This window comes from Mus caroli, unplaced genomic scaffold (assembly GCF_978045245.1).
Source record: "Mus caroli unplaced genomic scaffold, Mus_caroli_1 scaffold_16, whole genome shotgun sequence".
NCBI lineage: Eukaryota > Metazoa > Chordata > Mammalia > Rodentia > Muridae > Mus > Mus caroli.
Window position 1 is genome coordinate 8,473,999 of NW_028227271.1, and position 12,843 is coordinate 8,486,841.

Here is a 12,843-nt window from a genome sequence, read left to right on the forward strand (position 1 = left end):
CCCTCCCCCTCCTCCCTTTCTCCCCCTCCCCCTCCTCTTCCTCCTCCTCCTCCTCCTCTTCCTTCTTCTAGAAATGCATTGAGTCCAATCAGTACCTATGGCACTGGGAGTATTCAATGGGATATTGACAACCTGCTATTGCCACCCCTTCCAGAAAAGTGACTCTTCCTCTCATAGCAGCCAACAACGGCGTGCAGCTCTTCAACTAGGGGTAGGGCTTTGGGAGCACCTTTCAACCTCATCCTGATCATGGTATGATCTTGTGCAGAGAGCCACAGTGGCTGTGAGCTCCATTTCTCAGACCCAACCCCTACCATTGACACCCTGCTTCCATGATGCTCTCTGAGCCTTGGGGTTGGGTGGAGAGCGTCTATACGGATGTTCCATAATCCTCATAGTTACTGAGTCTCAGCATTTAGATCAGTTATGTGTCTCTGCATTAACCTTTGCCTTATTAACCTAGCATTGAGAAGCTTCTCTGCCAAGGTTGGGGACAGGGCAAGTCTATGGATAAAACTACAAATCTTTAAAGACCATTGTACAACTTGTCCCTGTAACAAAACAACATTAGAAGGTTCCTCTACCTTGGGCTGATGAGTCCCTAGCTACAGGCTTTGATAATCTTACTTCTCCATGATCATAACCATTTATTTAATAGTCATTCTTATGACAGTGTTTCTGATATACAAAGTGTATAGCCCCCTGACACCACTGGTCTCTGCCTCCCTAAGATGCGTTCTGTCTCTCCTATCTCTCCTCCCCAGTCTATACCGTAAGATCCACATCTTCAGTGACAAATGGTGTTATCTAGGTCCCTTTGAAAACACAGCTTGCTAGGAGAATTAACTCACTATGAGTGTGGCTTATCACTCCTTTTTCAACTTGAAGGTCCTTTTGGAACAGATAATAATTGTCTGTTTGATGAAAAAACGAAACACAACTGCAAACTTAATGTTCTCAAGCCTTAGCCTGGCTTCTACCAGTTCTTCTCACTCACACGGACTCTACTCTCTTGCTTTTACCCTCCACAAATAACCACTGCTTGTCCGAGCATAATTGAAGATTGTTCTCCCTAGATGGGCAGTCTGTTCTTGATCCTTTTCTGCTCTCTATAAAATGGTACTGTGTGGGAGGGGAAGCAGTTTTTCAATATATGAACTTTTGTATGGATTTTTTTTGTAATAAGTGATCAAGGTTACAAGGTCTTTTTTTTTTAAATAGAAAAGAGAAGAAAAACTTTGCAAGAAGGCAATATTAATCTAGTCATTATGTAAACACTCTGGATGGAGGTTCCACAGAGCTGTTGGATGGTCATCTACTTCGCTTAGATTTTTGATTCATGAGGGGAATGGGGGCAGGTAGGGTTAGGGTGGGGGAAGGCTTTCTCTTCAAATTTGCTAGTTGAATTTTTAAGCTAGTGTAACATGCTTAAATTTCTTATCTGACATTAACAAATAAAATGCTGTTTTCTTTCTTTCTTTTTTTTTTCGAGGCAGGGTTTCCTGGCACTCACTTTGTAGACCAGGCTGGCCTCGAACTCAGAAATCCGCCTGCCTCTGCCTCCCGAGTGCTGGGATTAAAGGCGTGCGCCACCACGCCCGGCTAAAATGCTGTTTTCTTATAAAAACACACACAAAAAAAACCCCAAACCAAAAACCTCTCATTTTAAACTTCATGTTAACCATGACTGCAATTTGATCCAACTGACAGTGGCGTCATTGAGCAAGATTTTAAAAGCAAAACACAGTGCAGCAGCTTTCTGAGTGAGGGATAGATGCATCATTACCATAAGGAAACAGATTCCAAGGAAGGCAAAATCCACTATCCTGAGTGTTCAGTACAATTTAAATAATAACCCACCCCCAACTCTCCAGTTTTAAACAGTAATTGTGTGGGTCTATTGGTTGGATCCATTGCTCTGGGATGTGCTGCTAACTCATGGAGCTATCGTCAGTTGGGGTCTGGAGATCGTTCAGCTCTTCTCTTGTCTTCTTCTACCAGAAAGTACAGGAATCCAAGAGAGGAAGAAGAGGCTCCCAAGTACTTTTTCAAGACTCCACTTCTCATCCTGGTGAGATGACTGGGTCCAGATGTAGAACAGCAGAGAATACAAGATATAGAGAAAAAGCAAGCTGCATTAATTTGGACTGTAAAGGAAGCCAACCCACTACACAGAGGAAACACCAGAACAGGTGGCTCCCAAGTCCAGCCCCTCAGCAAAGGCCTTCTCTTCTCCACAGCTTGTTCTCTAAGGAGACAGTAGCTGCAGGGCATGAGCAAGCCTCTTGGGGTCCTGTTACACTTCCCCACATTCTCTCATGAAAGTGCAGAATGTGTTCCTTCCCCCTCAATTTAAGTTGTCCCACTTGAACTATGGACGCTGCTTTCTCTCAGCCTTTAAGGACAAGGATCTTGGTCATTCAAACACCCTATCTCTGCTTCACTTCAGTTCCCATCAGAATAACCTCTTTCCCCTCATCATAGATGTTTGTCTCTTCTTTCTGATCCAGAACTCCCTGTGTGGGAGCACTGCCTGGCCACTGCCATCCTGGGATCAGCAGCTGTGATTGTACACACAAAATTTTCACGAAATTGGACCTACTCATATTTTCTCATGGAAAGGATGAAGAGCTCATGGACTCAGAAGGCAAGACACAGGGGGTTCATGAGGTGGTCCTACTAAGTGTCTCACATGTAGCATCAAGCCCCACTCTTCCCTGAGACTATATAAGCAGTTAATGGTTGTTGGTAGGAGACAAGATGTCCCCTCAGCAGCTCATGCTCCTATAAGTAAGTCCTCATCCATGCTTCTGAAAGGAACCCAAGGAAACTCACTGGTTCACCTAGCTCCATGTTTTTGGGCTGTTGGTGGTTCCCTGTCTGGGGTGAGTAGACACTTGTGTCTCCATGGAAGAAGAGAATGTACCATTGCCTTTAACGTTTCTCCTATTTGCTCTTCACTTGCTTACCTCTTTATTCCCTTCTGTTAACTCTTAACAAACTTTGTTCTTTTGTTTGTTTGTTTGTTTGTTTGTTTTGTTTTTCAAGACAGGGTTTCTCTGTATAGCCCTGGCTGTCCTGGAACTCACTTTGTAGACCAGGCTGGCCTCGAACTCAGAAATCCGCCTGCCTCTGCCTCCTGAGTGCTGGGATTAAAGGTGTGCGCCACCACGCCCAGCTGCTTTCTTCCTCTTGAAAAAGTTCCCACTTAAGTCTTTAAGGATCAAGCTGTTCTCGTTCTCTCTCTTCCTCCTTCCCTCCCTCTCCCTCCTCTCTCTTTCTCTCTCTCTCCCTCCCTCCCTCCTTCCTTCCCTCTCCCTCCTCCTCTCTCTCCCTCCCTCCCTCCTTCTCCCTCCTCTCTCTTTTTCTCTCTCCTCCCTCCCTCCTTCCCTCCCTCTCCCTCCTCTCTCTCTCTCTCTCTCTCTCTCTCTCTCTCTCTCTCTCTCTCTCTCTCTCTCTCTCTTTTTCTCTCTCTGAATGTGTGTGTGTTGGGTGTATTTCTGGGATAGCATATTAGAGTAGTCAAGGATACACTTTGGAGAGTGATCCCTGAATCTTGACAGCACTATTCAGAGTTATTTTTCATGAAGGTCCTGCAGGTCCTGATCTACAGGTACAGTTGTTTATTGGTCTTCTGTGGACATGGAGGGTTTTGACTAATTCTGCCTTTGGTGTCAGCATTCCCTAGGAACCCGTGGTGGTTCTCAGCTAGATCTCTATATCTAAAGTGGACAAGAGGGCAGAAAAAAAAATCACATCTACCTGGATTTCATCAGACATAACCCGTCCTATAAGGGAGATGGGTGCACTGTGTCTGGCTGTCTTTTTGATAAAGAAAAGCCCTAGGAATATAGTCCTTCCTAACCAAGGCCTCCCATCCTTTGTCTTGAAGCATCCTCATTGACATCATTGTCTCTAACTTTCTGACATAGTCTACTTGAATTTTCTTTTTTACAGCAGAACAGCACACTAGGTAATTTATAAAATAAAGAAATATATTTCTCAGAGTGCTGGAGGCTACAGAGGTCTGATGTCAAGCATCTTGCCAAATCCTTCCTGTGCCATCCCTTGGCAGAAAGGCAAAGTAAGGGTGGGGGATGTATAAAGAGAGCTTGAAGCCTTTTGTGTTTTCGTAATGAGTATCCATCCATTCATGAAGACAGAATTCTCATGGCCTCCGTGTTTGCATTGTAAGGATTTCTACCTTCAAGTCCTTGTTGCTTCCCAGGCTTGCTCCTAGGTTCCTTTGTCTATCCATCTCTTCAAATGTTGGTATTCTCCGCCATTCTATTCTTGATTTCTCTTCTTACCCTCTTATCACCCATGAAGACTTCACAGACACCAGACCATCTCTTTCTCCATTTTAGATCAGTTTCCCAATGTAAAACTTTACCCCATTCTGCAGGTCCCCAGGCTAGCAAGAGAGTTGTCTCTGAGTCATCAAACCATAAAAGCAGAAGCCACCTCACCAATTCCATTGTCCTCCATGATCAAGCTTCACTTGGCCGTGACACTGACAACCGTCAGATCAGACAATTCTGTGCTGTGGGAGCTAGCCACAGTTCAGGCTAGCACACTTCACCTCTATTTACAAAATCCTAGGAGACATGTTCCTGTCACATGTTCTGTCAGTACCCTAAACCTCCAGAGACTATTGAATATCGTTTGCGGAACAGGCACCTGGCCCTAATTCAGAGCTCCAGTCGTAGACTCAACCTTTGCAACGTGGGTCTTTGTGATTCCTTTCTTCTTGTTGCCAATGTTATTAAACTCCCTATCACTTTGTATCTAGATTTCTCCAACAGTGATGAGCGCACTGGCTGAGGGAACAGTCAGTCTTGATTCAGATCTTCCTTGTTACTGTCCACCAAAGAAAAAGGAAGGCCTCATTTTTCATCCTCACTTGCACAGAGACATAGGTGACCATCCAGGACGGCCCCTAGGCTCACGAAGAGGGGCACAGTCAAACGAAATGGTTGAGAGCAAAGCTGTAGAATCCTCACTTGTGATTTAGCTCAGCCTTAGTATAGTTTTGTCTCCGTCCTACTCTGGCAACACTGGGCTAAGCGACAGTACCACCCCAATGGTACTGGGAAGACAGTGTAAATGAGCTAACATGGGTAAAGCACATGCTACCATGCCTGGTACAACCAGGATGAAAGATACCAGAAAGGAAGAAAGTGGCATCTCATCTCTTCCACCGCTCATCTCAATAGTTACCACTCTGCATGCTCCCTTCAAATACTACTGTCGTGATGTCGGAGTCTCAGTTCTGGGGAGGCTTCCAGAAGGCTCTACCTCATATAGTCCCCTCAGTGTGAACTCCCCCCACAGACGTTGCTTTTCTATTGCCACTAGGCTGAGAGTTCCTACAGGGTAAAGACTAGGTCTTTTCTCTGTGTTCCTAGAACCACTGTTTTCAATACATTAAATATCCCATGAAGGTCTGCTGATCAAATCAATAAGTGAATGTATATGGATGGTACGTACCAGCCTTGCAAATAATTTTGCCCAGGTACCATGGTGATAAAGCTGTCTATTGTATCAGAAAGAAATGGCAACAACTTCTTGGGTTTGGATATTGGAGGTGATCTTGGAGAAGGGATCTTTATAATAAGTATAGTATTTATTCGGTGTCAGTAAAGTAACCAACTCATTGAGATGAATTGAAACATTAGCAACAAATTGTACTTGTGGTGTGTGTGTGTGTGTGTGTGTGTGTGTGTGTGTGGTATATGTGTGTTTGGTATGTGTGTGTGTGGTGTGTGTGTGTGTGGTATGTGTGTGTGTGGTGTGTGTGTGTGTGGTATGTGTGTGTGTGTGTGTGTGTGTGTGTGTGTGGTGTGTGTGTGTGTGTGTTTGGTATGTGTGTGGTGTGTGTGTGTGTGGTATGTGTGTGTGTGTGTGTGTGGTGTGTGTGTGTATGTGTGTGTGTGTGTGTGGTGTGTGTGTGTATGTGTGGTATGTGTGTGTGTGTGTGGTGGGTGGTGGGTGGGGGTGGGATGGGTGGTGTGTGTGTGTGTGTTTGGTATGTGTGTGTGTGGTGTGTGTGGTATGTGTGTGTGTGGTATGTGTGTGTGTGGTATGTGTGTGTGTGGTATGTGTGTGTGTGGTGTGTGTGTGTGGTATGTGTGTGTGTGGTGTGTGTGGTATGTGTGTGTGTGTGGTGTGTGTGTGTGTGTGGTGTGTGTGTGTGTGTTTGGTATGTGTGTGTGTGGTGTGTGTGGTATGTGTGTGTGTGGTATGTGTGTGTGTGGTATGTGTGTGTGTGGTGTGTGTGTGTGTGGTGTGTGTGTGTGGTGTGTGTGGTATGTGTGTGTGTGTGGTGTGTGTGTGTGTGTTTGGTATGTGTGTGTGTGGTGTGTGTGGTATGTGTGTGTGTGGTATGTGTGTGTGTGGTGTGTGTGTGTGTGGTATGTGTGTGTGTGGTGTGTATGTGTGTGGTATGTGTGTGTGTGTGTGTGGTGTGTGTGTGTGTGTGGTGTGTGTGTGTGTTTGGTATGTGTGTGTGTGGTGTGTGTGGTATGTGTGTGTGTGGTATGTGTGTGTGTGGTATGTGTGTGTGTGTGTGTGGTGTGTGTGTGTATGTGTGGTATGTGTGTGTGGTGGGTGGTGGGTGGGGGTGAGATGGGTGGTGTGTTCGAGGAAGCCAGAGGAGAATGTTTGGAAGCCAGTTCTCTCCAACCACGTGGATTCTAGAGATCAAACTTAGGTTACTCGGCTTGGTGGCAACTGCTTCTATCAACTGAACCATCTTGATGATCCCCAAAAGATGAAATCTTAGAAGGAAATTTAGCTTTCTAACCTGGCAACTCAAAATAGACATTTAAGTAAATGGAAACCAAGCCCAACTTATTTTTAGGGGCAAGGAGTAGAGCTATACATTTGACTCCAACTTTGCAGAAACTCTAATGAAGTCTTATCCTAAATAAATCTGTCTAAATTAGGGAAGGAGAGTAAGTGTTAATTGGAATCACAGTTTTAACACTCTATCGATAGTTTCCAAAATGGGAAGTTTTTAAAGCCTTGTAGTTAAAGGCCTGCCTCCCTCTCCCTCCCCCTCGCCTTCTCCCTCCCTTCCTCCTTATCCCACCCCTCCAATATGCTTTTTGTTTGCCCAGTCTCCCACTGGCATTAGTTAGGGAATAAGATAAAAAAAAAAAAGGAAAAAAAAAAGAAAAAGAAAGAAAGAAAGAAAGAAAGAAAGAAAGAAAGAAAGAAAAGACGTCCCTTTGTAGGCATGCACACTTGTAGGTGCCTGTGGATGCCAGAAGAAGACATCTAATACGGTGGAGCTGGTGTTTCAGTGGGTTGTGAGCTGGGTGCTTGTAAGCGAACTCAGGTACTCTATTAAGAGCAGCAAGCATAGCTAACCACTGAGGCACCTACCTCTTCAGCCCCAAGTGCTGCTTCTTTAGATCAAAACCGATTACATCATCTCTTCTAGACTGCAGGTGTGGCCACCTTCCTCCAGAATCCTTAAAACAGATCTTATAAAACCTGAGATGAATCACTGAAAACGGATTTTTGCCAAAAAGCCAAGAAAAACACATTTCCTTTCTTCTTAAAACAGAGGCGCCCATAAAACCTGCAAAATGAGTTATCACTGGCACTAATATCAACGTTTTCGAGTCTCCCTGATGACAACCACGCTTCAGCGACCAAGTACACGTCCCCTGGAGCTCATGATAACCAATACCAGAGGGCCCAGGACTCCAGCAGCAGGGTCAAGGCTTGGCAGGCAGTGTGGCAGCGCCCCTTTCCCGTCCCCTCCACGCCCACCTCCTCAGCAAGAGTCCCCTCCCCTCGCCGGAGCCGGGACTCTCATTGCCTTCATTGTTGGCCGCATCTGTCACTTTGTGGGCAGGATGACATGAATGGATGGGCCGGACACACCTTCCATCCCAGTCCTGAAAACCCTGTCCGGATCTGCAGACCGTTCCCGGACACTGCCAGAGGAGCCGCTGAGGGCCAAGGACTCACCCCGCAGCCCCATCCTGTCCGCGCCCTGTCCCTGTCCCTGCGTACTCGCTCCCTACGGCTCCCCGGGCAGCGGGCGCGCACCATGCTGCCCAGCGCTGTGGCCGCCCAGGCCGGAGCCTACTGGGATGTGGTGGCGTCCTCAGCACTCTTCGGCCTCCCTGCGCCCGGCTTTGGCAGTCTGGGCAAGAGTTTCCTGATCGAGAACTTGCTGCGCGCAGGGGCCGGGCCCACGCACGCACCCCCGCCCCCACGCCCAGCGCCGGGTCCTGAGTGTCCGCAGCTGCGGCCACTGCCTGCCAGCCCAGTGCCGCTCAAGCTGTGCCCGGCCGGACCCTTTGGTGTGCGCTGGGCCTTCCAGATGCCCCCTGGCCGGGCTCCGGGGGAGCGGGACAGTGCCTTCCAGCCCTCAGCCCCAGGTGAGCTTTGGTCAAGGGGAACCTCGGCCCAGGAGAGCCTCAGTTCTGGAGAACCTGGACCAAGGGGAGCCTCAGTTCAGGGGAGCCCTGAACCAGGGGAACTTCTGTCCAGGGAAGCCTCAGCCCTGCGGAGCCTCGATCTGATCTAGAGGAGGCTCAGCCCAGGCGAACTTCAGTCTAGGGGATCCTCAGTTTGGGAAAGCCTCAGCCCAGGGAAGCCTTGGTTTCAGGTGGTCCACAGTCCAGAGAGAGCCCTGTGGCCAGCACAGTCCCCACCTGTGAGCCCTTCACAGCACGAGTGCTGACCTGGGTGGCCCACTGCAGAGGGCTGAACTGGGGTGCAGATGCCGTTTGTGGACACTAGTTCTGATTCCTTACTTCTCCACCCCATCCCATCCCGCACTCCTTCCTAGCATCCTCCCTCAACAGGTTGACTGGGCTACCTGGGCAGTTTGATCACAGCGGGTAAGCTCGGGGTGAGGGGTGGGGGGTGGGGTGGGGCATTTGAGGTTTCTAGCTGACTGGCTCCTGTTCCCAAAGTTAGCATCCTCTCTTCTGCGGGAAAGTTGCTGGCAGGGTGGTGCTGCGGGCTTTGCTGGCGGAGACCTCGCCGCTGGTTTGATAGGGGTCTAATGATTTGAAAAAGAGTTGCGCAAACTTTGGACTTTCCTTCCTTTCACAGTTTGGTGTACACTGGGGTGTAAAGTAATCAAGGCCTACGCTTGCATCAGGCTGAGATAGCTGACAAATGTTGAATTGATAACTAAATTAGGAAGTTCACATATAAATAGGGCACTTCGGGTTTATTTCTATGCTCACTGAAGAAAACCTAACTAGTAGAATTGGGAGGAAGGCTTTGGGCAACTGAGTTAAATAAAGGTAAAGGTGAAACCAGCCATTAACAAAGTCTCCAAGCAATTGGGAAACAGAGATCCAACTGGTCCCCCCCCCCCCCCTTACTGCGTCCTTAGACGATCTTAACTCATTCTTTTAATCCCGGTGGGTTTGTCTGGAATGACTAACACGCCTTTCAGCAGTTTCCATTGTCCCAGCAAACTGCCAGATCAAATTTATTGCTAATGGCTTTATAGAACTTAGCATGTTTAGAACCTGTCCTGGCCTTTCACTTGAAATGGCCACTAACAGAATGGAACAAATGAAATTATTAACACCGGTCTCATTCACAGAGTGTAGAAACTAAATCGCTGGGAAAGCCATTTTGCACCCTGGGAGAAGAGCAGACTCCAGTGAAGGCAAGCTCTGCGCGCCTTGGCCATGTTTGTACGCCTGAGAAATGTGAACGCTGCTCTTTTTGAAATACTATGAGAAGTTAGAAATGTGTGAGATAGGGTCATGTGACCACGAATATATAAATAACGTCACCCAAATAACAGTCCAAGGCAATTTGGTGGTTTGCATGATTTGTTGGTTTGGAGTTGTTGTGATCATAGAAGTTGTTTTTAAAAAACTCTTAAGTTGCTGGTGACTGACTTTCAGGCTTGTAAAATTACTTAATAGGAACCGCTGTTGACTTTTCAGTGGTCATACTAAGTGTAGATTAACATGGATAGATTCAGTTACTCACAAGATTGTTTCATACACACATTTATTCCATTCTAAATATTGTAATTAATGGAGAAAGGTTTTTCAACATTCATTCACAAGAGCATATTAATTCTGGTATGCTTACTCAAGTGTCCTAACGCAAAAAAAAAAAAAAAAAGTGCTTTTTAAGTAATTACGAGGGTATAATTTGAAATACTCCACAATAGTTTCCATGGATGTTTTACCAAATGTTTTATTCAATCCCCGTTGGATGGAACAGATTCACTTGTTCCATTTTCTCCTAGGTTAATTTTAATTTGAACAAGCACACCTTTTGTTTCAAAATGCACTTTTTGTGAAGAAATGGCCCACTTTTTGAAGCTACAAAAAGTATCTAAAGTCAGTGGGAAAATAGCCCTGTAAATCCGTGACTACAAATATGCTGCCTAATACGGGATTTACACTCATTTATGTTTGTAATCTAGAAGAGAATACAGTTTTTGGAACATGGCTTCCCTTTTAAATGGTGCTGTCCTGTTTCAGTAAATACAGGAACCCTTTCACCTATTAGTTTTAAGTTGTAAATTGACAGTAGCTTTAAGGATGGATCAGCAGGAGATCAGGTGAGGGGGTGTGGCTGGTCTCACTGCCTCAGTTGGAGGCTGACCTCAAAGTCTTGCACACGCTGTGCAAGCAAACTGCGGTGCAGCCCCAGCTTGTAACTGATGTTCTGTAGGTTTCTTAGAAGAGCTCTTCCCCTCTTCCAAAGACAACAATGTATCTGTTTTGGAAATAAAGAGTGAGCAATCACTAGCTGTGTTCTTTTGTTTGATTAGGTTGGTTTTGGTCTGCGGTGGGGATAGAAAAGTGTCTCTTGGGTGGCAGGCGAGCATCCTGCTGTTTTGCAGACCTAAATTTGTTGACTGCTCTCAATGAACTGGGGGTAGATTACCACAGTTGCTTTCTATAAACCACACTGTCCAAAGTCGACAGTCCTATCCACTGTCTGTGTCCTTACTTCATTAACTTAGTTATGTCCTGTTACTGAAACCATAAATCTCATTCACTTGGCGGCAAAGCTTGAGGTCTGTGGTGTGTCCACCTCTGTTTTGGGTGGTTGGCACAGTCAGTGAATGAGCAGCGACTTTTTCTGCAGTGCTCTCAGTTAGCAATCATTTGCACAATGGCTAGCTTCTTTAATCTTCATTGCAGGCCAGGAGGTAGCTTGTTGGCCTGGCAATTGCTTTCTGTAATAAACTTATTTCACTCGCTAACTTTGTTCCTGGCCTAAGTGCCACTTTAAATATGTATGGACTCCCAAAAGATAAAGCACTCCCCCCTAAAAAAAACCCAAACAAAAAGCCACCCCAGTCTTCAGTCTGCTACCTCTACTTAGTCTTGCATGCCCTGTGGGAAAGTAAGAGGGATATCTATTCAGACATCATGGAATTCAACCAAAGGAATAAACCAGGGAAAGGGACTGTAGCTGAGAAAGGGGTCTCCAGCCCCCCAGGACAGGGGTGAAAGCAGAGCTTCCCTGCTTAGTCCCTGAGAATCAACCAGTTTGAATACTTTGGGGAGAAGAGTTGCTCTAAGCAGCTGTCAAACAGTTTCTGCATTTAAAACTGTCAACAGCTCTCTGAAGGCTCCGGGGGACACTTACTGACAGCAGGTGATGAAGAGAGTCACTTCTACTTTTTATCTGAAAGAAGGCTATCTCCAACCCATTTTAGTTTATTAGTGGGAGTCAGAAGGCTTTGTAAATGAAACTCTAAATAGGAAAAGATAACACCCCCAAAGCTTGTTATCTGGAAAATACTGTGTATCTTAGAATGTTCCATGCCTTTTATATTTAAAGGAGAGTCTTGAAATTTACAAAAGAAAAAAATATGAATTTCCCTTCATTCTGAGAATAACAATGGGGATCCCCTGTGGGTGATTGTGCCATCGATTTTCTTCCAACTAAATATAACAAGTAGCTGCATTTTGATGACATTTGTTTAAAATGTTTAGTAAGGTGTGAATACAAAAGTGCTTTACTAGTTATTAAATCCATTTGCCTATTGGAAAGGATTGGAAAGCAATTTTTAACCCGGATAAGTGAGTTTACATTCTCTAACTTGTCTTAACTTACATGTATTGTGTAGCTCAGAAAAGCAAGATTGGGGACTTTTTTTTAACCTGTCATTCATCTGGGGTTGCTTTGTCCTGTCAGACATGTTCTCACGTGTTTCCTGACCATCTCATTCACCATTCTTAACTCCGTCTTACCTATTGCATTATGAATGAAGTTTTATTCTCCCTTCCCTGAGATACACCAAGACTGTGACTCTATAGGTGTTTTAGGCACTTGGTGAGAAATGGTTCCGAAGCCTTTAACATCGGATTCTGCCCACAGCTTGCCGAGCTTCCTGATAACGTCTTCTCTAGCTTTTGGCGAATTGAAACCTTGGGACCGGGAATGTTAATGATGCTGACCAGAGCCAGGGCAACAAGAGCATGGGATTCAGAATGAGATGGTAGCGAATTGCTGCTCTTTGCCACTGCCTCTGCCAACTTTGCCTGGGAGTCACAGAACCGTATTCTTAGTATATCTGCATGTTTTTGTCACCTGCTTAGCACATCTTTGTAGTTTACACAGATATGACTTGCAGAACTCGTGAAAAATTCTGAGCTGCGTAAGTCCCCAAGTTAACCAGCTTCTTTAGATTCAAGAAGCAGTTCTTATCGTAGATAGCATTAACAGGCCCTTTAGTGCTCATGGAGAAAGCCACCCTCCCTATAAAATAGTATTGGATTTGGAATAATGAGTTCATGTTACAGTTGCCTCCAACTGCAGCACCTACTTGCCTCCCATCAGCAAGCACAGGCTTCTTTAAGCTGATGAGGGAAACTTCTA

The 12,843-nt window shown here is 45.8% G+C and overlaps 1 protein-coding gene and 1 pseudogene across 2 annotated transcripts in view; both read left to right on the forward strand.

Moving 5' to 3' along the window:
• The first annotated feature begins 5,520 nt into the window (after positions 1 to 5,520).
• LOC147000714 (uncharacterized) lies at positions 5,521 to 7,022 on the forward strand (annotated as a pseudogene).
• A 791-nt stretch (positions 7,023 to 7,813) lies between these two features.
• Dbx2 (developing brain homeobox 2) overlaps positions 7,814 to 12,843 on the forward strand; it is a 31,059-nt gene continuing 26,029 nt past the window's right edge. For both annotated transcript variants that reach the window (XM_021184315.3, XM_085831577.1), the window contains exon 1: positions 7,814 to 8,399. In XM_021184315.3, coding sequence (XP_021039974.2) covers positions 7,874 to 8,399 — 526 coding nt within the window. In that variant the 5' untranslated portion in view covers positions 7,814 to 7,873. The remainder of the gene's footprint in view (positions 8,400 to 12,843) is intronic.